The sequence below is a fragment of the Ceratotherium simum genome, chromosome 36, assembly GCF_057802395.1.
Source record: "Ceratotherium simum simum isolate JZ-2026a chromosome 36, ASM5780239v1, whole genome shotgun sequence".
NCBI lineage: Eukaryota > Metazoa > Chordata > Mammalia > Perissodactyla > Rhinocerotidae > Ceratotherium > Ceratotherium simum.
In genome coordinates, this window is record NC_141935.1 from 15,113,351 (window position 1) to 15,138,764 (window position 25,414).

Sequence of the window (25,414 nt, forward strand, 5' to 3'; positions counted from 1 at the left end):
ATCATGCACCTCTCGTCAAGCAGTGCTGTGGCGGCATCCCTCATACAAAATAGAGGAAAATTGGCACAGATGTTAGCTCAGGGCCAATCTTCCTCACCAAAAAACCCAAAAACCAAAACACAAAACACTATACCAGGTAAATCCCCAAAAGAAAGGGGCCAGAAGGAGATACAAGAAACCATGTGGGGGAGGAAAAAGATTGAGTTTGATTTTCCAGTATTTTAACTTTTAAATTTAATTCGTATTTTTATCAAAATTTACATGCAGATCATTTTTTAAAACCAAATAGAATTTTAAGGTTCACAATGTAAAATAGCAATGTAAAATGCTCCATTCTTCTCCTAGGAATCTCCCTACCCAGAACCACCACCTTCAACTCCTTTAGATGTTTATTTTCATATTTCTGAATAACATATATTGTTCCACCCCAACTTGTAAAATTTAGACTATTATCTTCCTACTACAGAGGATGAGTAATTAGCTCCTTAATACCCTCTCTTCAATAGTATCTGTATTTGGTTAAATCAATATTTAGAGATTATTTTATTATGGATATATAAATCTATTTCACAGCTCTGCCATATAATATGCTTTGATTATATTTCCTTCCTTGGAAAATTTGCCTTTGTTTAGCTAGGGATCTCTTAGGTATTTCTAGGAATCAAAACTCTCCAATAGAAATCTATCCAAGAAATCTATCAGTTTCTTTTTCTTCCACTCAATGTATCAGTCCAAAGGAGGATCTGAATCCCTGATCCTCCTGTTCTGATCTGAGTCAGTTGATCTCCAGATCTGTGGCATAGCTATATCCCAGGTCAGAGTGAAACATTCAATAAAATTAACAATGGATAATTACTCAAAAAGATATAACATTTGATCTATTAGCTTTTGCTGACTTATTTAGAAAGAAGAATATATAAATCATGGTTATTTGTGCAGGGGACCTAGTACCTTATCAAAATTAGAGATATTAATAAACAGTAAAAGAGAAAAAATATCATCTTAGAATATCAAAAAGAAAAACAATTGATTGCAAATTTGGAACGATGAATCTGAAGCTAAAAGAGCACAATGAGCTGTAGCTATAGGCTATCTTCCCAGCTCTTAGTAATCTTCCTGTTTTCTGAGATACTTACCACCTTGCTCCTACCTGAAGGAGTGGTCCCCAGAAGCCATGCTTATTTTATGTGACCCTGACACTCCTGGCCATGGTGAATGGACTCAGACGTAGCCATTATAACAAAACTGAGTCAATTATGATTTCCTTCTTGGAATTGTAACCAAGAGGAAGCTAATAAGTCTCTCTGTATAGCTGAAACTAGAACTGTAAGCAAACTCAGGGGACGTGGGCTGGCCATATAACCATACAGAGAGGGAGAAAGAAGCAGAGTGTGCCCTTCTGCAGAGAGAGAGAGAGAGAGAGAGAGAGAACATGAATGGGAATGAATGAATGAATGAATATATGTCAATGGGAGCTTCCATATCAGGTTTTGTGGAACATCCAGTGATAATATATGAATAATAATGTATCTATTTATGTTTAAGCCAATTCAAATTTTTTCTGATACTTATATCTCAGGAAGAATTAACTATTCATCAATTCCTTCTTGTCTCTTTGGATTTACTTGTCTCACTGACCAACATCAAAGGAAAGGTATGGCTCAATTTTCCTAAGCTGGATTCCTTGTCATGTAAAAGAGGACTCTAGTCCTACCCTTCCCTGGCAGACAAATCATCCTTTTAAATTTGTATCACATTCATTTTCACAGGCTCAGATAACTTGGAGCTGAGTTTGTCAGGCAGGACAACAATTAATACAGCTGTTAAACAACTGATAAATATTTGTACTTATCATGACATCATGATGAATTTATTATAAAGAAACTGTATTGTTTCATATAAAGCAAAGGAGAAAGCCACGGATAGGGCCCATCTTTCTTCCAATGGGGAAACAGATGGAAAGATGGGTACAGTGGGGCTAAATAGTAGCCTATTTTATTAACTTGGTGGCATTTAAAAATAATTCTAGATGTTTCTATGTGATGCCAGAACTTATAGCCCATTTACTAAAAACACTTGGTCAGCTTTATTCAGAAAATCAGTTCATCATCTGAATACCTGGCATTGTATAGATAATCAACCCAAGTTTTCCTTTCTCTGGAAAATAAAATGTATTCTTGTTTTTCTTAGTTCAGATTTTTTTTTTTTTAGTTGTTAAAGAGGGATTTACTTCAAGCTGAGAAATTAAATATAAGTCCCAATTATTAAATGTCTCATTGGCTGGCGTTCATCTAAAGGGTCATCCCAAATATAGCAACACAAATATGCCACATAATCTTGAACAAATTAAATAGTTATGTCTGTAATGAAAAATGACATAAATACAACAATGATGTCAGAAATAAATTTTCTAGAAGTCCCAACCCAGAAACAAAGAGGAATCACCAGATGTGGGATAATGAAAGGGAAGTCATTGTGCACTGAAAATGTCACACATTTCTTTCTTACCTGGTTGACACTGATTACACCTTCTTCCTTGACGATTAGGCAAACATAGGCACTGGCCACTGACTGGGTCACAAATGGTCCCAGGTAATGTCCCCAAGGAGTCACACTCACACATCTGGCAGCCTTGGAAATTGCCAGTGGTCAAATTGTATCTCTGAGGCTCACACTGATTACAATGAAGACCTGTTACTCCTAATTTGCAAGGACATTGTCCTGTTGATTTGTCACACATCAGAGAGCCATTTACTGTCCCAGTCTTATCGCAGTTACAAGGCAGACAGAGGAAAGAATTATTTTGCTGTAGGTAGAAGTATCCGTCCAAACACTCATTGCACTGTCTCCCTCCTACGTTGGGCTTACATATGCACTGCCCTGTCCTAGCATCACAGACACTTCCGGAGAGTGATCCAACTGTATCACAGTCACAGGCCTTACAACTGGTGATGTCCAAACCGTAAAAGTGTTCTCTGCAGGTGTCACACTCAAGTCCTTTGGTTTCTTTTTTGCATTCACACTGCCCAGAAAGAGGATTGCAGTGTTTGTTCACTGAGCCGTGGGGGTTACACTGGCAGGGCTCACATCCGTCGTCATTAAAACTTTGGAGAAATTTAAATCCAACATTGCAACGATCACATCGAAGTCCTAAAGATACAATGTGGTTAAAAAGGTGAGGATGGGAAAATGATTCCATTCAAGCTTTCAAGATAGCTGAGGCACAAACAATGCTACTACCGACATCTAGTGTAAACACACAATATCGTGTTTTCTCACAAGCAATATGATAGAGGGCTGATCATATACTCAAAATATGACGGCAATACTTAATTTGGCATTCACATACAACTTTATTTTTGTAATGTGCTTTATAAAATTTTATTTATTTATTACTTAATGCAAAGAAAAACGTTTAATGCAAATGCTTCTGTTAAAGTACACTAGCGCTCTTTTCCCCTTTAACAAATATTAAAACTATTATCTTAAAGCTATTTAACTATAGTAAAACTATTCTTTTTAGTTATTTTATATTAACAAAGCATAGTCATTTAACAGTGGAGAGTGAAATACATTTTCAAAGCCACACAGAAGAATTGCATATTACCACATTATTTTCCTTGAAATCAGAATCTCCTAAAAATGTTTATAATAAAACATTAAGCTGATAACTATTTTTGTGATAATAGTATATTATTTGACTTCTCAATATGACACATTTAAATAATTACTATAAATAAAACTTATCCAGAACAATTTTTATTTGAATGCTTTTATATGCTCCTATATTTTATCATTTTCAATTAATATAAATTACGTTCTCCTTGGCTCATAAAGCAATCACGTTGCTTGTCATATTGTGTGATTCAGAACATACTTCTTTAAAGACTAAGTAAATTCTGCTCTTTATATTATTTCTACTTAAAGGAATACATAATGACATTTCACAAACAGAGACAAATGTTTTATCACCTAAACTTAAATCGCTGACAACTTAGGTTAGTTTCAAAAAGACTACTACAAGGCAAAGAAATAAACATTTTTTTGAATAGTAAATGTTGAGATGCAAAATACTTCCTTTAGATAGTCTTCACATATCCATGAATTTAAATAACTATGTGGGGTTGAGTCAATTGAAACATTTATTTCAAGCTATAATAGCAATAAAAAAATTAGTCCTAAAATAACAGTCAAAAACACACTCAGGAACTCATATGTAGAAAAACATCTTCTAAAGTGGAAGGAAATGCATAATATATATGTATATATATGGATAAAAATTCAAGAATGCCAATGGAAGGCAAGTAAGTTCTTTAACAGTGATGAATGACTCACCTAAGGCATATCATTTAATTTCAATAAGGAAAATACAAAAGGACCACTATTGCTGCAAATTTTAAAAATAACTGTATTGTTAACAAGAATTATGACTCATTTTGAACTATTAAAATTGGTCTACATGGATTCATATCATATCAGTTTTAAAAATATGCGCAGTGCTTATTTGAATATGCCATACATATTCGTGACAGGTAATCTATTCCTAACGACACTCAGGAAGGCCTACAGGGCACCAGAGTCGGTGTTAACAAGTGCAGGCGAGTTAGCACACTTGGCATTTAATTCACATCCTTCTCCCTTTTTATTCTAGATGAATGGCCTACTTTAATAAAATTATTGGTGCTAATGTATTTTACCGGTGATAGAATCATTAGTGAGATTTAACAGTTTTGTTAACTCTAACAGTTTGCTTTGTGAAGCATAGACAACATATACTTATATTTTCTGGGTTCTTTTATCATATTAACAAGGTAAAATTGAATAAGATTCCTTGCTAATCCCATTAGGAAAAGAAATATATGTACATATCAAGTTTATATTTTTATTAAAAAGACTGCATGTGCAGAAATTACTCTAGAAATAATATCAAAATGATGATGTCATCTTCAAAAATATATATTTATATTTTCCTGCAGAAAACTCTCTGATTCAACCAGTAATATAGGTAAAAGGCAGGGAGGTCATAACAAATTCTAAGTAAATAGTAAAGTTTGCTTTGTTTTTTCCTTCCTTAAACTCTGGAATCTAGCCATCACAGGGAAGATTTTATTGATATCATCTCATAACCATTTCATTGTCTTTAAAGGCTTTCTGTTAAATTTTATTTTCACATCTTGAATTTAAAATATATCTCACATTAAAGAACAAAGCATGCCACGTAGATTGAATTCACATATCTTTGACTTCTTTCAGATCACAGATAACACTTATACAAAACGGTGCTTCTCTTTACAAGTTAGTTATTCTTTTTATCTGAAAAGTCAGTTTTTACACGCTTGAAATGCATAAGGTCAAGTTATTTTAAAAATTTTAATATAATCTTTCTCTAAACCATACAAATCTTGTGTAATACCATTAAGCATGCCCATATACTTTCTTATTAAACTAAAATGGAATGCTTGTCTAGCTGAATTGTATAAAATGATGTATTTTTATCTACATATATAAAGATAATTAGCTTTAGTGTTACATCACAAAAATGAAAATATTATTCAGAATGCATTCATATGTATGTATATATGGATATATGCATTTGTGTGTGTGTGTGTCTGCCAGGCATGTTTTTATTATCATAAGGTTCAGGTCAATGTTAGAAAAACCATGGAGGACTTGGTGTCTTGAATGACAATAGAAAGGTAAAGGTCTTTTTTAAACTGCCTATGTTAACCAAGACATGTTCAGTTACAATACAAGACTCACTTCATCAGGAAACTTTCCTCTCATAATATTCTCATATATCAAAATTTCAAAGTGCATTATGTACATAGTGCATTTTGGGCACTTGATAAATTTTGTCCTTATGTGGCTGTGGTTCCCCTCAAAAATGTTGGATGTAATAAATTGCTATAATCAAATCTAATTTCTGAAAAATACCTGTGGGAGTAACAAACAAAAAAGCACGTCTTGTACAAAAAAATGATAAATAACACCAAAGGTAGCTGTTTATTATAATCAGCTTGGCACTGAATTACAAAATTAAAATTATGTGGCCCTTTATAACTAACCCTAGCATATACATGATCTGTGGAATTATATTGACTTATTTTGCATTTCATAGGAACAGTTGAAAGAAATATAATAGAAAAAAATGGAAAGATTTATCACAAAGGACCCTGTAGCACAGAACATTTTGAAAAAATCCATTTATTTTGGTCTATTAAGAAAACTAGCATGGAAATGATTTGCTTAGAACTCATTAAGTGTAAAACATTTTGAAAAAGTGCTAATTTTCTAAAAGAAACATCTATGCAGTTGGCAAATTATATTTTCCTATGACTTATTAGTATGGGACCATGTGAACTAATGCGTCTACAGAATAAAGAAACTTTAAAGGGTTGATTAAACTAAGCTTCAAGCTGTAGTTTGATAGAATTATTAATTTAATCATTTTTAGACAGTTAATTTCATCCAAATTGTTTTTTTTTCCCCAGTCTGCCTTGAGCAAGGAAATTTGCTTTACTCTTCAGTTAAGAAATCAAATAGAGAATTTTATTCCAGATGGTAATAGAGATGTGACTGTAAACTTTTGCATTACACATACCAATAACATTTGCTTTGCACTTGCACTGGCCTGAATTTGGGTGACAGGTAATATCTCCATCCACTGTCCCAGAGGAATTACAGCTGCAGGGACGGCAGCCATCAGGATCCCACTCCTGTAGATTGTAGAATCCTTTCTGGCACTGATTGCACTGTCTGCCAGAGGCATGTCTCTTACAATTACACTGGCCTCCAATCTAGAGAAGATACAACATTTTGTAGAATGATGAACGTATCTATTTTTAGATAATTTGCTCATTAGGTACAAGACAGGGAGGGAGGGAGAAAAAAACTTTAAATGTTAAACAGACAAGAAGGTAATAAGGTCTTTTTCCTCCTGACACAAAAATATGGGAAGCTTTGGCAGAGTGAATATATAGAACTGAACAAAAATAAACCCCAGAGACATCAGTTGTATATGACTTAAGGGAAACGTGGAATTAAGCATTAAGCCCCATAGAAAGAAATCAGAATACAGTCATGTGGAGATCGAAAATAGAAAAGAGCAGCAGTTAAGTTAGTCTTTACAATTCCACCCTCTCTGTTCCTCTCATTGACTGTCTTGTTGATCCAAACTTGTTTTATACATGCCAGGTGCGTAAATTAAAGAATCTTTCTATAATAATATCATCCCATTAGGTTTTAACAATGTTTAAAATAAAGTTCTTTGTTAATAGCATCCATTTATGTCCACTGATACTGATCCTGCTAACATTTCTTCTTTTTACACAATTCTGCTTTTAGGAATATTTTGGCATATTTATGGTTCATTTGTAGCATGAAGTAATCACATTAAGTACATTTAGCTGATTTATATTATGGTAAAAAATGCAAAAAAAGGTTACGTGTTTTAGAGCGTTGTCAAGCAAAATAACAGCTGGAAAAAGGAGTATTTTTCATCTTGAAGGTGCTGTTTGAGAATGCAAGTACGTAAAATATGTATGTACTATATACTATATCTCCTATAGACATACATTTGCATATATATATATATACAAAATATATGTGTACTATATACATCTACTATATACGTAGATAATACTATGTTAGTTATAGAAAAATAATTAAGAGCTAAAACATCATAAGGAAACATATACATATCAAATGTGAAATAAATATGAGAAATTCAATAATAACTTTGGTCTTTCACAAGAGATGTGGATACAGACATCAAGCCTCGTAAAGTCACTGGCATTTCTCCCCCTGATTTCCTTTCACTTGGACTGAATCCAGCTCTCCACATTTGGAGGCAGGGTTATCACAGAGGGAAGTAACCTATGTGTGGAAAGACATGGCTTTAATTACCATAAATCTCAGGGATACTCAAAAAGATCACATGAGGTTGGGATTCAGTTACAAAGAGGTAAAGAAGGGATTTTTAATTAAATAATTTTTACAAATCTATCCTTGTCCCATTTTTCCTTATCTGAGAAATTGGGACTCACTGGAATCATTAAGGATAAAACACAATTGACACGAGGAATGTCCAATACTCTGCTAAATAAAAGTTCACACATGCACCAGATGTGGTTGTAGATAAAAATGAACTTCAATACCAAAGACACATGTAGGTCCAGAACGATACACAAGGACCGTGAATTGCCTCCTTGGACCTGGCTGTGTTCCCTATCTCCACTCTCAAACAGACCCATGGAAACCAGATCGTTACTCAAGATAGAAGAAATTTATATAAGAATGCCTATAACCCTAATTTCACTCCCGTTGAAAGACAAAAGTACTTCTTAAGTTGACCAGAATTCTGTGTATTGATATTTTTGTGGTCACCCTGACCCTAAATTTCTGCTTCTTCCATTTTGAAATCTTCTTGCCCCCTGAGAGCTGTGCCCTGAATCACCCTAGAGGTGCAAGTGAGCCAGTGCCTCAATTTCAAGAAGAGCTCTTGTTAAAAAGAAATATGTACTAAACTTTACTATGGATTTGGGGTGAAAGAAGAGGGAGAGCTTTACTTTGCAAATTTTAATATCTTTTTAGTTTCTCTACAATCAGAGATTTTCATGGGCTTCTGCACTCCAATTAGCCACCATTTCTGTGCCTTCTATCTCCCTACTCCTCACTCCTGTCTAATGCCTGTCTACTTTTCCTCTTTACATCTGACTCTCACCTTTTACACAGAACATCTCAAAAGCATCCCTATTGCCTTGATTTGTGCAACACCCCAGTCTTATCAAGGTACTTTTTTTCAATCAAATCAAATCTCTCCACATGAGAAAATCTGCTGTAAATAAGATAATGTAATTTTACTACCATTTCATTAACCTATAAGTTTGTATAATACGTAAATATTATACTTTCTGTATATTTGCTATACCTTAAAATGTGGTTTAAAAGCAAGTGAAAAAAAGGCTTTAAAGTTTTATAAAATGAGTTCATTTTCATCAGTTTCTCAAAATTCACCTGAAAATACAAGTTGACTTCTGTACAACTTGGCTGTGGATTCTCCTCATTTTGTGTGATTGTCTATAAATCTACTCATACCCTAAGACCAATTCCTGTCCACTAAGAAGTAGAAAGAGAGAAGGGCATGACTCTCCCTTTAAAAATATGCTTCCAAAAAGTCAGATACAACACTTTTCTCTTTCCATGCTTTTTGGTAGAATATTTCTACACTAGCCTAGGTTGACTTACCAATTTTTTTTTTGGCCAATAGAATATCAGCAAATGTGATGCAAACAGAGGCTTGAAATGCTTGCAAATTTGGAGTTCATTCTCTCTTGCTGGGATTGGAACCCTGAGATGACCTTGTACACAGGCTCAAGCTATCCTGTTGGAAGTTTTGGAGGACATGTGGAAGAGTGCTGAGGTACGCCCCAGCTAGTAGCTGCTCGTGTTACCCCAGTCAACAGCACGTTTGACAACAACTAGATATGTCAGTGAGGCCTCTAGATCATCTAACTGCTGGCTGACCAGCTAGCTAACCATAGACAAATGAAAGAGCCCAAATGAGACCACCCAAGCCAGCCCGGACCACCACCAAGCCAAACCATAGAATCTTAAACGAAGTAAATGGTTTTTGTTGTTGTAAGCCACTAACTTAGCAGCAAAAGTTAACAGATACAATATCATTGACCAGAACTTAAATTACATTTTTATACTTACCTCCCAGGGAGGTTGAAAAATGTAGTTTATTCTCTATGATCACATGGTCAACTAATATTGAGATTTCTTTAGAAATGCAGAAGAGAAGACAAATAATGGTGTACAATTACTGTCTCTGATAACAAACAAATGCATGTTCATACTCAAGCCATAGAAAGTCTCCTGCTCTTTAAATCTTAAAACACAGTCTTGGTTTTGTAAGCTTTGGTCGTGCGTGCTTTCAGCCACACAAGCAAAGAGGAAAAATGGGTCATGAGCGCTAGTTAGAAACTCAGACATAACTTTGATTAGCTGGCTCAGGTCATATCTCTTTTTTCCTAGTTTCTTTCTTTCTTTTTTTTTTTTTTTTGCTGAGGAAAATTCGCCGTGAGCTAACATCTATGTCAATCTTCCTCTTTTTGCTTGAGGAAGGTCCACCCTGAGCTAACATCCGTGCCAATCTTCCCCTATTTTGTATGTAGGTCACTGCCACAACATGGCTGCCAATGAGTGGCATAGGTCCATGCCTGGGAACCACACCTAGGTGGCCGAAGTGGAGTGCACTGAACTTAACCACTAGGCAATGGGGCTGGTTCCCTCTTTTTTCCTAGTTTCTTAGGAGAGAAGATCTTTCTTTGAAATCTTTCTTCTTTTCTAATATAGAGAATTACTGCTTTTATTATACTAAGTATGCTACATAGTCATCCCACAGTTTTAATATGTTTTATTTTCATTTTCATTCAATTCAAAATACTTTCTAATTTTCCTTCGATTTCTTCTTTGACCTGTAAGTTATTTAGAAGTCTGTTATTTAGTTTCCAAATATTTAGGGATATGCCAGAGATTATTCTGTTATTGATTTCTAATTTAATTTAATGATTACAGTTAGAAAACACACTTTATATGATTTGACTTCTTTCAAATTTACTGAGGCTTGTTTTATGGCCCAGAATTTGATCTATTTTGGTAGATGTTTTGTGTAGACGGGAACAGTATGTGTATCCTGCTGCCGTTGAGTGTTCTATAAATTTCAGTTAGGTCAAGTTGGTTGATAGTGTTGTTCCAATCTTTATATTTACTGATTTCCTATCAATCAGTTTTCTATTAATTATTGAGAAAAGGATATTGAAATTTTTGCCTATAATTGTAGATTTTTGTATTTCTCCTTTCAGTTTTATCAGTTTTTGATTTGTGTATTTTTAAACTCTGTTGTTTGGTATATACATGTTAAGAATTGTTATGTCTTTGATGAATTGAATTCTTTTGCAATATGAATTTATTCTGGGTAGAACTTTAGTTCTATAATCTACATTTTCTGATATTAATAAAGTCATTGTAGCTTTCTTATGATTAGTGCTTGCATGGTATATCTTTTACCAACCTTTACTTTTAACATATGTGTGTCTTATATTTAAAATGTCTTTTTTATAGGTAGTATGTAATCAATTTGTAGGGGTCTTACATTTCATTCAATCCTCCAATCTCTGATTTTTTTTCCCAACTTCTTTGATGGTTATTTTTTAATTTAAGTTCTCTACATCTTCCTGCTTGTTATTTTAAATATATTTTTCTAGAAAATTGTTTTTTAATCTCAGTGTTGAAATTTATTTTATGTAGCATAAATATGTTTATATCCCTACTGTATATATAGTTACATACTCTTTTTTATTCCTTTTGTTCTTATCAGTTTTACTAAGGGTTTATCTATTATTGGTTTTTTATCAAAGAACAATACTTAGAATTTCTTGATTTTTTGTATAGTTCCTTTACCTTCTATATAATTTTTTTTTTGGTCTTTTATTATTTTCCTTTTCCTACAACCTTCAGGTTTATCTTCTAACTTTTAAGTGAAATATGTAGAACGTTTAAATTTAACATGATTATTGATATGATATGGTTGGGTTTAAATCTAGCATCTTGCTATTTTCTTTATTTTCTTTCTATTTGTTCCAACTGTTTGTGTTCCTCTTTTCTGGCTGACTTGTGTTATTTAATATTTTCATGATTCCATTTTATTTCCTTTTTGGCTTATTAGCTATAACTCATTGTTTTATTATTTTAGTGGTTTCTTTCAGGTCTGTGGTATACATCTTGATCACAGTCGGTCTTTAAAGGATGAAATACTTCACATACAGTATAAGAACCTTACAGTAGTATACTTCCTTTTCTCCCTCCTAACTATTGTGCTATTGTTGTCATACCTTTTACTTGAATATGTATTATAAACCCTTTACTAAGGTGTTATCTATTTATACTGCCAATTATTTTTTAAGAGAATTAAATAATCAGAAAAATATCATATATTTACCCAGGTAGTTACCATTTTTGGAGCTTTTTATTTCTTTGTGTAGATCCATATTTCCATCTGATAACATTATACTTCTGGCTGAAGGACTTCTTTTTAACATTTCTTATAGTGCAGGTCTGCTTGTGATGAATTCTTTCATTTTATGTATTGTAAAAAATTTTTATTTCACCTCCATCTCAGTAAGATATTTTTGCTAGGTATAGAATTCTAAGTTCACCTTTTTTTTTTCTTTCTGTATTCTGAGTATGTTGCTTCACTGTCTTCTTGTTCGCATTATTTCTGACACCATATCTGTTGTCATTCTTATGGTTCTTCCACTGTATGTAATGTATCCTCTGGCTGCTTTAATATTTTCTCTTTATCATTAAAGAGAAAATTATCACTAGTTTTGAGCAATTCAATTATGATGTGCCTTTTGTAATTTTCTTCATGTTTCTCTTTCTTGGGTTTTCTCGAGTTTCTTGACTTTCTTGGGGCTATGGTTTTGTGGTTTTCATTATACAGTATTTAGAATTTTTCAGCCATTATTTCTTCAAATATTTTTTATATCCTTATCTTCACCGTATCTCTCCTTCTGACACTCCAATTACACGTATATTATGATTCTTGAAGTAGTCCCACAGCTCACTGATGCTGTTTCCATTTTTCTAAATTATCTTTTCTCTTTATATTTACTTTTGGGTAGGTTATATTACTATGACTTCAAGTTCACTAATCTTTTCTGCAACATATAAGTACCATTAATCCCATCCAGTGTATTTTCATTTCACACATTGTACCTTTCCTCTCTAGATTTTTCATTTGTGTCTTTTTTCTACCTTTCATATCTCTATGTAATTTTTTGAACCTCTAGAAAACAGTTATAATATCCATTTTAATGCACTTGCCTGATAATTCCAATATCTATTTGGACTCTGGGTCAGTGTTGATTGATTGATTTTTGTTCTCATTATAGGACATTATTTTCCTGTTTCTTTGCAAACCTATAATTTTTGATTGGGTGCCAGACATGGTAAATTTTTTCTTATTGGGTGCTAGATATTTTAGTCTTCCTAAGATATTCCTGAGCTTTGTTCTGGAATGCAGTTAAGTCACTTAGAAAGAGTTAGTACAATTGGGGTCTTGCTCTTAAGACTTATTAGGTGGTACTGGAGCATTGATTAGTCTGGGACTATTCTCCACTACTGAGGCAAGATCCTTTTGTGTACTCCACTGCTGTCCTGTGAATCATGAAGTTTTTCTAGTTTGGATAGTGGAAACAGGCACTATTCCTAGCCTTGAATGAGTGCTAAGCACCATTACCTTTAATCCTTTCAGTTTGTTCTTTTTGCAGCCTCATACACAAGCAATGATAAATAGTCAGCTGAATACTTAAAGAAGATATTCTGCAGATCGCTGTAATTATCTCTCTGTGTTGCTCTCTCTGCAAACTCGAGCCACTTTGGACACCCCAAACTCTCAGCTCCATCTCTTCAATTTCAACCCAGGGCTCTACCTGGCTTCTTTCTCCCTGTTCCTTGGCCTGGAAATTCTCTCAAGGCAAAATTAAGAAGATTAAGCATGTGCCTATTTCCTCTTTTTCCTGATAACTCACTAAAATAATTGGAATAAAAAAGTATAATCCATAAATTTTCAGAGACCAGTAGAGAAAACAATAAGGAACAAATAAATTTCACAAAAAATTTTAAAGACAGAAAATGAAAGGAAGAAATATAAATGAATATTGACAACATGTTCAATTAGTCAAAGAAGCTATAATATGGGTGCCAGCTGAGTTGGATTTTTAAAACAAGAGAACTGATTTTTTCTACAGAACCTCTAAAAGCCTTAGGATTTACAGGTGACAAAACACTAAAAGAAGTAGGATGCAGGCCCAAAGTTAGAACAATGGCTCTGCACTGGGGGTTATTTTTCCCCCCAGAGGACATTTTAGCCATGGCTAGAGATTTTTTTTTTGGTTTTCCCAATGGTGGGAGGGGTTCTACTACCATCTGGTGGGTCAAGGCCAGGGATGCTGCTAGAAATCTTACAATGTACAGAACTGTCCCCTACAACAAAGAATTATCTGCCCAAAATACCAATAGTGCCAAGGTTGAGAATCAAGAAGTTAGAGGAATTCTACATAGCAAGTATTTATTTTTGCAGGTCCCCATTTCAACCCTACACACCCAGGAAAACCACTTCTACTCCCTGATGACATCAGTCTTATTGTCAAAATAATTTAAATGAACCATCTTCATTATATGAGACCATCAACAGCTGATGAATGGGTGAGACACAGGGTGGACACTGGAGGATTATGTGAAAGTCTATACACTAAGGTACAGACATCTCTCCGCCTGCTACCGTTCCCATTCTCCTACACTACTTCTAGAAAGCCAGGAGCCAGACTTATTTTCCATATAGAGGAAACTGGCAGAGAAAAGCTGCAGAAACAATATCTCTAGAACTGATTTCTGGGACTTTGACCTCTCCAAAGAAAAGCTCTCTTGCTGCTCATACATATAAGAGTAAAGTCCAGTTTGGAAGTGTTTTCAAATTTCATTAGAGAATAGAAAAGGCAGCACGGATTCATCAGACATTTGTGCAAAATTTCCAACATGAAAAACAGGGATAAATAAAAAATAAGAAAGAGGAGGAAAGGGAGGAGGAAGAGAAGGAAGATAAATAATAACCTAGAAATGAAAGAAAACAATGCAAGGAAGAGAAATAGGAGAAATCATCAACCAGGATCCATTGTATGAAACACCCCTGTAGTTATTATCCTCAGAAAGATAAGGTGGGAGTTGTATTCACTTAAGAATATAGAAGACAAAAAGCCTTAAGAAAGCAACAATCTGTAAAGAAAACTGTTGAATATTAAAAATACAGTAGGCAAAATTAAAATCTCAATAAAAATATTGGAAGCAAAATTTAAGAAAATTCTTCAGAAATAATAATAATGAGAGAGAGAGATGAAAAACAAAATAAAATTATAGGTTTTCCAGAAGGCCAAAAAATAGAAAAAAAATGAGGGAGGAAATTACAAAAGTATTAATATAAAATAAACATTTTTCCAGATGTGAAGCCAAAAGGCTCACCATGTGCTAGCAAAATTAGTGGGGGAGAAAACCCACATCAAGGTACAATCTCATGAAGTATTCAAATACCAGAGTAAAAAGGAATCACAAAAATTTCCAGACCAATAAAATAAGTCACATGTAAAAGCAAAATATTGAAGTGTTCATTGAAGTGTTCTGCAATATTATTGTAACCTAGAAAACTATATCGTACCTTCCAAATTATGAGTAAAGTTATCTCAAATTATTGGAAACAATACCCTCCAAATTATGAGTAAAATTATTTTCCAATCTATAATTCTATACCAGGCCCAACTATCAGTTACCTGGGAGGAAAGAATAAAGACATATTCCAGACATACAGGGATTTAAAAAGTTTAACTCCCTCTCCGAGAAAGCTACTGGGAGATATGACTCCAACAAATTAGAAAGCAAACAATAGCTACAAGAATGGAAGGCATGGGATCCAGGAGATGGAGATTCAGAAGTATGTGGCAAGTTCCAGGCTCATAGTTGAGCAGGAATCCCAGAGAGCCATTGGTCCAGACTAGATCCAAAGGATGGAACATTCTGAGAAGAAGGTGTATGTATGGCCATACATATGGAATAACTAAACTTGGGCATATTAAATATAAAAAACTTTATAGATATACACGTGACAGAGATGTCAGCATTTGGGGGAAAAATCAGTGACAGATATATAGAAAACTAAACAGATATAAGCCAAAGGAATTATTTGATCTTTAAATTATCAAATCTTTAGAGAATTAAATTATTAAATCTAGGTAGAACAAAATATTATGGGTATTTTTGAAGATAGACTCAACGTGATTTGCTGAGGGATTATATATGGCTGCTAAGAGAAAGAGAATTCAAGAATGATAACGTGGCTTTTTGCCTGAGCAACTGGAAGGCCAGGGTTGCCGTTAACTGAGATGGGAAAGACTAAGAGCAAGGCAGATTTGGAGGGGAAATTAGGAGATCAGTTTGGGACACATTAAATTTGACGTATCTGCTAGATATTGAGTATTTAATTGTAAATATGAATGTGGAATTCATTTGAGCACTGTCTGTGTGTAGACGGTATTTAAAGTAAATATCACCAAGGGAATGAACATAGATAGAGGAAAGATCCATAAAGAAAGTTCTGGAGCACTCCAACAGTAAGTGGTCAGGGAGAAGAGGAGCAAGCAGCAAAGGAGCTAGAGAAGGAATAGCCAAGGATTTTGGAGGAAAACCAGGAGAATGTGGAGTGCTGGAAGCCAAGTGCCAAGAGAATGCTCAACGGTGTCAAATGCTGCTTGTATGTCAAGTAAAGCGAAAACAGACCTTCCTATAGGTTTAGAAATCTCCTGGGTGACTTTAAGAGAAATCGCAGTGTAATGATGAGAGTGAAGACCTGATAGAAATCGTTTCAGGAGATAATAGGAGAATAGGGTTTGGAGGCATGAGCGTAGATAAGTCTTTTAAGGAGTTTTGCTGAAAAGGAGAGAAAGAAAATGGGACAATAGCTAGAGAAGGAATTGTGATGAAGAGAGTTTTTAAATGGAAGAAATAGCAGCAGGTCTGTTTGCTGAACACTGGACAGATCACAGACATACATGTTGGTAATAAAACGGAAGGGAGAAGTCAAGTCAGGGCCTGAGTCACCAGGCACCATGGCCTTCCCTTCAGGAAGTTGATCTCTACCCATTTCTATGCTTTTTCAATACTGAGCTCCTCCCAAGTTAAAGTATTTTTCTCTCTGTTACCCTACCACATTTTGTTGCTAAATTACACCATCCTACAATTTCTTAGCGTCTAACATATTCATTGTATACTTCTCTGAAAATGCCCCTCCCCAGTATACTGTAAGCAACCCAATGGCCATACCTTTTCACACCTTTACAACACCCATGGATACAACAGCATGCTTGACATGGGGTAGAGGCTCAACAAGTTCTTTTTGAGTAAATGAGCCTTTGATTTTTTTCCAGCACTCCTTTGCTCACAACAATAATAATAAATGAACAACCTTTTTTTTGATTGTTGCAATATTGCAGGCAGAGTGCTACAAGGTCTTGATATTTTTTCCTGTTTATTAATAAATAATCCCATGAGGTATTATAATTGCTATAGAAACATTAACTGACTTTTCCAAGGCCTAGCCTAAACAGAAACTGAGGGCTCCACGGCTGCAATCCTGCATGCTTATGCACTGTGCTATCAGGTTTTAGAATTTAACACTTACACATATTCTGTGTCTCCTCAACTAAATGTTGTAAGATCTTTAATCATTTGGATTATGTGCCGTAATTACTAGTCACAGTATAAACTATACTCCGAGCTACATAAATCTATCTAAATCTTACCTATAACATGAGCATAATAATATCTACCTCATAGGCCTGTTGTCAGGATTAACTGAGATTATTAATACAAAAGTGTTTAGCATAATCTCTGGATCATAGAAAGTACTTGGTAAAGATTAGGTATAACCGTTACTTTATATATTTCACACTGGTAATGAACAAATAGTAGGCAGGAAATTCATCAAATGATTGAAAGTCAAACTTTTTTCAACCCTTCATTTGATGGAGGTGTGGCAGGCACCTCCAAAGTGAAAAGGCCAATTATTTGCATCCTGCACAAGGATCCCGAAGGCTTTAGTTGGTCCTTCTCCCTTCTCTTTTGCTTATTCCACCCCAACGACACAGCCTCTTTTCTGTTCCTTGAACACACCAGGGATGCTCCCACCTTAGGGTGTCTGCCTGGGTACCTTCCCACAGATCTCCACACAACTAACTCCCTCACCTCCTTCAGGGCTCAAATCCAATGTCATCTTCTTAAGAAGACCTGCCTTGACTACATATCTAAACTTGTAGCTCCCTTTATTAAAGTGGCACTCCTGAGGCCTTTTACCTTGTCCAATTTCTTCTATAGCAGTTAACTTAGTAAATAAATTTACTTTTTTTTAACATTTACTGGTTATTACTATCTTCTCCCCCCTACTCCCAAACCACATTGCAATGTAAGCTCCGCAGTAGAAGGAGTTTTAGCCATTTTACCATTTGTGAAATGCATGACTCTTCATCTTACAGAAGAAGAAACTGAATCTTAGAAAGATCAAGTCACTTATTGAGGGCCAGACAGCTAGTAAGTGGCCTAATTCCCACATCCATGCTCATAGCCACTATGCTAAATTCACTCTGCTTTGATAAGCTACAAATCTAATAACAGCAATGGGAAGGGAGCTGGACCCAAGGAAGGTCAAGGCAATGGCCAATACCTGTGAGGATAGGGACCACAGTGGAAGAAATCAGGCAAGCAGGCCAGTTATTATTTTGTGAATTTCTCTGAATACCACTGAGGCTTGCTAATGGTGGCTATATATCGCCTCGTGACCACACTCAGGACCTCTCCATTTTGCATCATACTGCAAAAGCCTGCTGTCCCAGGCTACGTAGGAACAGTCAACTGTGCGACAATTGAACCAATGAATTTGGCAGGGATATTAGTGACAACAGGAAAGAGTAAGTGTCTGCAATAATTACCCTAGTCAACTTTCTCACCCATCCTCCATATTAAGAGATGGAAGTCTAGGGGCCAGCACCAGGACCTAGTGGTTAAGTTTAGCGCGCTCCGCTTCAGTGACCCAGGTTCAGTCCCCGGCTGCAGACCTATACCATTCATCGGTTGCCATGCTGTGGCGGTGACCCACATGTAAAATAAAGGAAGACTGGCACAGATGTGAGCTCAGGGCAAATCATCCTCAGCCAAAAAAAAAAAAAAAAGAGATGAAATTCTATCAGGGTGAATTCAAGGCATCAAATAATCCATTCATGATTTCTTTTGTGTATGTGAGAATAGCACTTAAAGAAAATATGAAGTATGATTAAAAGATTAATAAATTAGATGAGCACAGTCAATATTTATCAGAGGTTCTCTATGTAATAGACACTATATTTTAAGTAATTTAAAGCAACACTTAAAACTGCAGAAATATCTGTCTTCCTAAGCACTCATTTGGCTGGTGGTAGAGAAAATCTAATGTTCTGTAGATTACATCTTCTCAAAGAATTCACTAAAAGCCAATGAGGTAATGTTGATGTTGCCAAACAAAGTAAGAATTTGAAAAGCAAACTCTAAAGTTTAAGAACAGGATGTCTGCCTTGGAAATTAAATTGGATTTAGAAGGTTTTGTTTGAACAGAAAAGAAAAACAAATGAGGGCAAAAAAGAAATCTTTTAATCAATGAGTACATTCTTCAGAATATTCTTTTCTTTTATAGAGATGACTATAGACTTTTCTTTTAGAAATTTTTTAACTCCTATTCTTCCCTGTTGAGGAATTCATTCATTCACATTGTCACTCAAGAAACATTTGATCATATACAACCACACAGTATGCACCCTATGAGTTGTATAAGGTCGCATTACACGAGCAATACCTCTCAGTTTCTACCACAGAATTGCCATCATTACCCAGCAATTGTATACAGAATGATTTTTATGAGTTTGCTTCCCTAATCCACTTAATAAACTATCAAATTAATTTTCAACCACTCCAATTCTGATAATGATACTTCCGTGGCATTTTGAAGGTGAGGTGGAAAGAGTGGAACCCTCTGGGTGGAGAAAATAAGATGCACTTTCTGTAAAAAAAATTCAAATCAGGTAAAAGTTGTTTTGCTTTTCATTATCACCAAGTACTAGTAATTCTCAACAATACTTGTGACACACTACTCCCCATTGGGGTGGACTGCTCCCACTGCCTCCTCCCCACTTGGTACAGGTACTGTGTCACTTCTGTGCTCAAAGATGTTCAATAGCTCCCTATTGCCTACCTAACAAAGTTCAAATTCCACAATGTTGCCTTACCATGCTTCTCTAGTCTCACATAACATTACTAGCCTACATCAGTGATGGCCCCAGAGTTTCTACAGGAAGGGCTGAATGATGGCAATTTGGCTGGAAATGTTGCTCAGGGATTGTTTTGTAGCTATGTTTGCATAGCAAGCACATTATTCCTAATTAGATTATAAACCAATTTTGAGTGGCTTTCTGAAGGACGATGGTGGGAAGAGGAAATTGATAATGTGGGCCTGAGGGACTTGATGTCTGCCAAGAAACTTCTCATGTTTCCATTGCCCGTGTAGTAGCATGTTTTCTGCAAATAATAATAGTTTTGCTTCTTCTGTCTTGACATTCATGACTTTTTATTTTTTTATTTTGCACTACTCTAGACCTCTGTTACAATTTTGAATAGAAATTGTAAGAGCAAACATCCTTGTTTTGTTTGTGATCTTAGGGGGAAAATGTTTAATGTTTACTGTTAAGTACGATGTCAGCTGAAGCTTCTTTGCAGATTCTCTTTTCAGATTGAGGAAGTTCTCTTCTGTGTCCAGTATGTAGAGAGTATTTATCATGAAAGTGTTTTGAATTTTTTAAAAAATTTTCCAACATCTATTAAGATTATTATCTGAGATTTATGTAGTTTATTGCCTTAATTGATTTTCAAATGTGAAACCAACCTTGCATTCTTAGAATAAATGCCAATCAGTCATGATGCATTACCTTTATTATGTATAGTAGGATTCAATTTTTTAATATATTATTAAGATATTCTATATCTATGTTCATATGAAATATTCAAACGGACTTGTTTTTAAATGTTTTGTCAGGTTATGGGATTAGGGTTAGAGATCCCTCACAAAAAGAGATGGGACATATATACTCCTCCTCAGTCTTCTAAAAGAGTTTGTGTAGGAGTGATATGATTTATTTCTTTATGTTTTCAGAGAATTCACCAGTGAAGTCATCGGGGCTTGAAGTTTTCCTTGTTGAAAGAAAATTTGAAGTTTGATTACAAATTCAATGTCTTTAATTTATAAGGAGCTTTTTAGATTTTCCATTTCTTCTTACATTAGGTTTGTATCAATGTTCTATGTCTTCTTGTGTTAGTTTCATGTTAATTTGACCATTTCCTTTAGGATGTCAAATTTATTAGGAGAGAATCATTCATAACATTGTATAATTATCCTTCAGATGTTTGTAGAATATGCTGTGATGTCCTATTTTTTTTATTTCTGAAGTTGGCAATTTGTGTTTTCTCTCCTTTTTATTGTTCAGTTCACCAATTTTATTAATATTTTCATAGAACCAACTACTGAGTTTATTCATTTTCACTATTGTTTGTCCAATTTCTCTTTGGCTAATTTTCAGTGTTTTTTTTTTCCTATTGTCTCCCTACTTTGTGTTTAGTTTGCTCTGTTTTCCTGCCCCACCATCAGTCTTCTAGCTCAGAAAATATCAGCTTCCCTCTACGCCTGGCTGCTACTTGTTGATGCAGTCATTTGGCTATTCTTCCCCACTTGTCCTTTAGTGTCTCCCTTCCCAGCTTCATAAGAGACTTCAACTACCAAAAAGACCTGGGTTGGGGTGGGTGTAGGAAAAGTTGAGATAGTACAGATGAATATTGTGGCGAGTAGGTGAGAAGTAGAGGAAACGATAGGCATTGATACGTGCAGTAGGTTGAGAAAGAAGAAATGGTAGCCATCACACAGAAAGGCAAACAACAAAAGAGCTTGGGTTTGCCTCTTTTCCATGTATTCTAAATTTTCAGTTTAAATCAGGCAGTAAAAGTCAAGAGGGTCTCCAGAGGAATCAGGGACCATGATTATATAGCCACAGAATTCTTGAATCTCTCCAAATCCCAGCACAAAAACAGACAGAACTAAAAAGCAAAACCAAAAAAAGCCACGAATAATATTTATAACAAAACTAGGTGACCAGTTATCCCCAGAAACCCCCAAAAGGAAGCAAATGGGAATGAACCACAGCAGTCACAAGACCTGCGTGGTGTCAGTGTCTGTGTGGGACAAAGGAGACAGAAGTCACGGGGCATCTGACTTTAGAAAGACCTGAAAACTAGAAAGCATACAGTGCAGTGTGCCAGTTTGAGAATGGACAGCTGAAACAGGGAGGGTTTTGCTGACCCGCTAGAAGGGATTGCAAGAGATCCACAGTGGGAACTGAAGAGACTGGAGAAGTCTAGCTTCCATCAACTCTCAAAACTGACTGACCGGGGCACACTTCCATGACAAGGTCCCACACTAAGGAGAAACTGTTAAGAGTGGATGGGCAGAATAGATGGTTAAAATAACGATATAGTACTCAAAGACAGAAATTCTGAAATTAGGATGGGTTTGTCATTGGTAATGAAAAAAATTAAATCTTTCCAAAGTTTGTTTAAAAATAAAAATAGTAAACAACACATTTCAGGAAGATTAAATTTAATTTACTAGTTCCTGAGTGTTTCTTTTATTCTCCATTATGTACACCTTGGTTAGCACAATGCCTGGTGCATAGTAGCATTCCCATAGTATTTGTATATTGACTGAACGAATTATTTAAAAGCTGTTATATCACTGACATGTGTTCAGGAAACATTTCAAATATTATAGGAGTTATAGAAATCACAATTTCTACTCACTTTTGGTAGAGAGTTAGTTATGACTGGAATAGCTTCTTAGAGAATATTTACTCCAAATCCTCCTCCATTCAAGCGAAAAAACCATATATTTGTAGTTTTTAAAATATTTGTCTCAATCAAGTATATATGCCATTTTTAAATTCTAAAAAATTTTTGAATATACAAATCTACATCCAACATATGTTTAGTGTATTCCTAAGTCGAGTACTTTGTCCACAGCCAAATAAATCAACCTACAGAATTAAAAGTCCCTGAAGGTTGAGCCCAAGAATCTTCATTTAAAAAGTTTCTGTGGGTGATTCTTATGAATGCTAAGATTTAAGAACTAGTGCTTTAGTACTTGCTACCTATTCTGTCACTGCACTAAGTCAATTGATTCCTAGGGACTCGGTCTTCGTCTTTTTTCTTCTTAGTTGTGCATTTCATCACATTATTGATAGGTCCATCACAGAGCAACAAACAAATATAATCTTCCTGAACTGATTCAATATTGGAGTATTTATATTAAGCACCTAGATGTAAATTCTGGAAATAGACTGGTTTTAGCAATTTGAAAAAAAAAAAGCCTTTATGAAATATCTAATGATTTGAAGTTCTGCTGGTGCTTCTAAGGAAAAATACATGTATCTCTATCTATCTGTCTGTCTGTCTGTCTATCTATCTTTATACAGTATATTGTCCCTGTTAGGAACTTAGCCCTAAGATGTGACCCTGAGAAGGACTATGTATTTCTAGCAGAGATACAATGACTTCTTTCCTTAAGCTTCTGCCTCTGTAGAGGAGAAAAGTCCACGTTAATGTAACAGGCTACCTTTGTAAGGTACTCATTCCACTTCAAAAATAAATAAATGAGTCTGCAGTGGTTTCTGCCACATATAAATGTCATGAATTGGAGAATGCCAGGTGAATAATGTACATCATAATACTTGTTTCCATTTAAGTGTTTTGTGATACTGCTGTTTATCATCTTGCTCAGCTGTCGAAAATATTCATTTGAGAAGAAAAGCTTCTACATTGGTGTAAAACCAAGATGTCTTTTCTTTTCCATTCTACAATGCCTGTCATTTGTCAGGCTGGTATATTTTTATAGCCCAACTCCCCTTCTGAAAGACATTTCTGAGAAACTGCTCCCCAAACTTCCCCACCATAATCTCTAAGGAGTGTGAAAAAACGTTAAATTCTGTAGCATGCTCAAATAAAGCAGTAGTAGGAACGGAATATATTTTTTTCTCAATCTTTTTGAGTGTTCAAGACTGAAAGAGTGTGAAGAGGTTCCCCACATACTATTGTTCCCAGCAATGGTTACATACTTGAATGGTTTTAAGAGGAAGTACTGTAATTATAGTCCTTCTAGTTCTCAAAGGGGTATAATTTCATATTGCATCATACTCTTTTTTTTCCTGGTTTAGGTCTATTTCGCTCAGAGGTTATAAGCTATAACTTGTAAAAGATGCATGCAATATATGTCACCATGTTAAATTAGAGCATTTCATAAATGTCATCTGAATGGCACAACTATACAGTGCGGTCTTATTGTAATTTGCTGCAAAATTAATATAGTGGTTATTAACAAGATGGTGTTATGACTTTATCAAAATGAAAGATCTAACAGTAGCATTTAAAAAATATTTCCAACATGAATAAATGCATTTTCCAGTCCGTAGTTAATGTCATATAGAAATACGCTTTTAGAAATGTTATTTGGTTTAACTATCTTTTTTGTTTTATTTTGGAAAATGATCAAAGTTGCTGTGAACTTACACGGTAGAATGCCTGCCTACTATAGTGTTAGTTTATTGAACCAGTGAAAATGGAAATGTCAAATATATTAAGAGAGGAAGGTGTCCGTCTGAGACAATAAACTAAATAAATCAGGCCTAAATAAAAAGTGCCTTTACCAAATATTCAAATTAGTTTATATCTAAGATAATAAGCTGATTCCTTGGTAAACATTAAACACTAAGGGAGCTACATTAATTCCTCAATATCACCCAAATCTCCATTTGAGAATTGCATTGGTTCTAAGAAATTAATTTGCCACTCAATTATATGTATAATTTATTTCCTAAATATTTAGGAATTTTTTAATAGTTAGATTAAATTAATAGGGTTTGGAATAATGATGCCAAAACAAATGGATATGTTTCCTTCCTAGTTTTGGATAATGTACATAAATATCCAGTTTAACAACTTGCTGTGGGTTCCTCTTATGTGTCAGGCACTGTACCCAATGCTGGGAACACATATTTAAGTAAGACCCAGCGTCTCTAACCTCAAGTTGGGCTTTGGAGACAAACAACACAAGTTTTGAATTTCTGCTCTACCCCATTATTATTTGTGGGATCTTAGAGGAGTTATCTAATTTCTCTGAGGTTCAGTGTCCTTAGTTATGTAATGACTAAATAAATAACTACTTCATCAACTTTAATAAGGACTGAATTAATTCACCAAAAACCCTTGGCATCATCCTTTGCACATGGTGAATGCAAAACAAATGGAACACATGAGAGTCCTACAGACTTAGTTTCTGCTGTCATACATATTTAGCAATGTGTCATCCACCTGCCAGTCTGTCTTACACATTTCAAAATGTGGCACTCCCACACATCGCACCAAAACTGCAGGCAGGTAGATCAAGGTGGAGACCAGTCTTCAGCCCACCAGGAGCTGAAACATTCCCCAGTCTTGCAAGCCTAGAGCCCTTGTCACTGGTTCACCCTTGATACCGGGAGAGTGCCTGCCTCTGCAAATGATCAGTACATTGGTTTGGCAGGCCATGGAGGAAGGAGGCTGGCTATATTCTGTTCGTGAATAAATAAGTATCACCAAAAAGCACATACAAAGGGTCACTATTACGTACTAATTTTTAAAACAAACT

General features: G+C 35.0%; 1 protein-coding gene across 1 annotated transcript in view; it reads right to left on the reverse strand.

Annotated features, from left to right (window-relative positions):
- USH2A (usherin) overlaps nt 1–25,414 on the reverse strand; it is a 761,558-nt gene that overhangs the window by 597,071 nt on the left and 139,073 nt on the right. Inside the window, exons 12-13 of the mRNA XM_087424358.1 lie at nt 6,602–6,797; nt 2,509–3,150 (exon numbers count right to left, since the gene is read on the reverse strand). Coding sequence (XP_087280484.1) covers nt 2,509–3,150; nt 6,602–6,797 — 838 coding nt within the window. The remainder of the gene's footprint in view (nt 1–2,508; nt 3,151–6,601; nt 6,798–25,414) is intronic.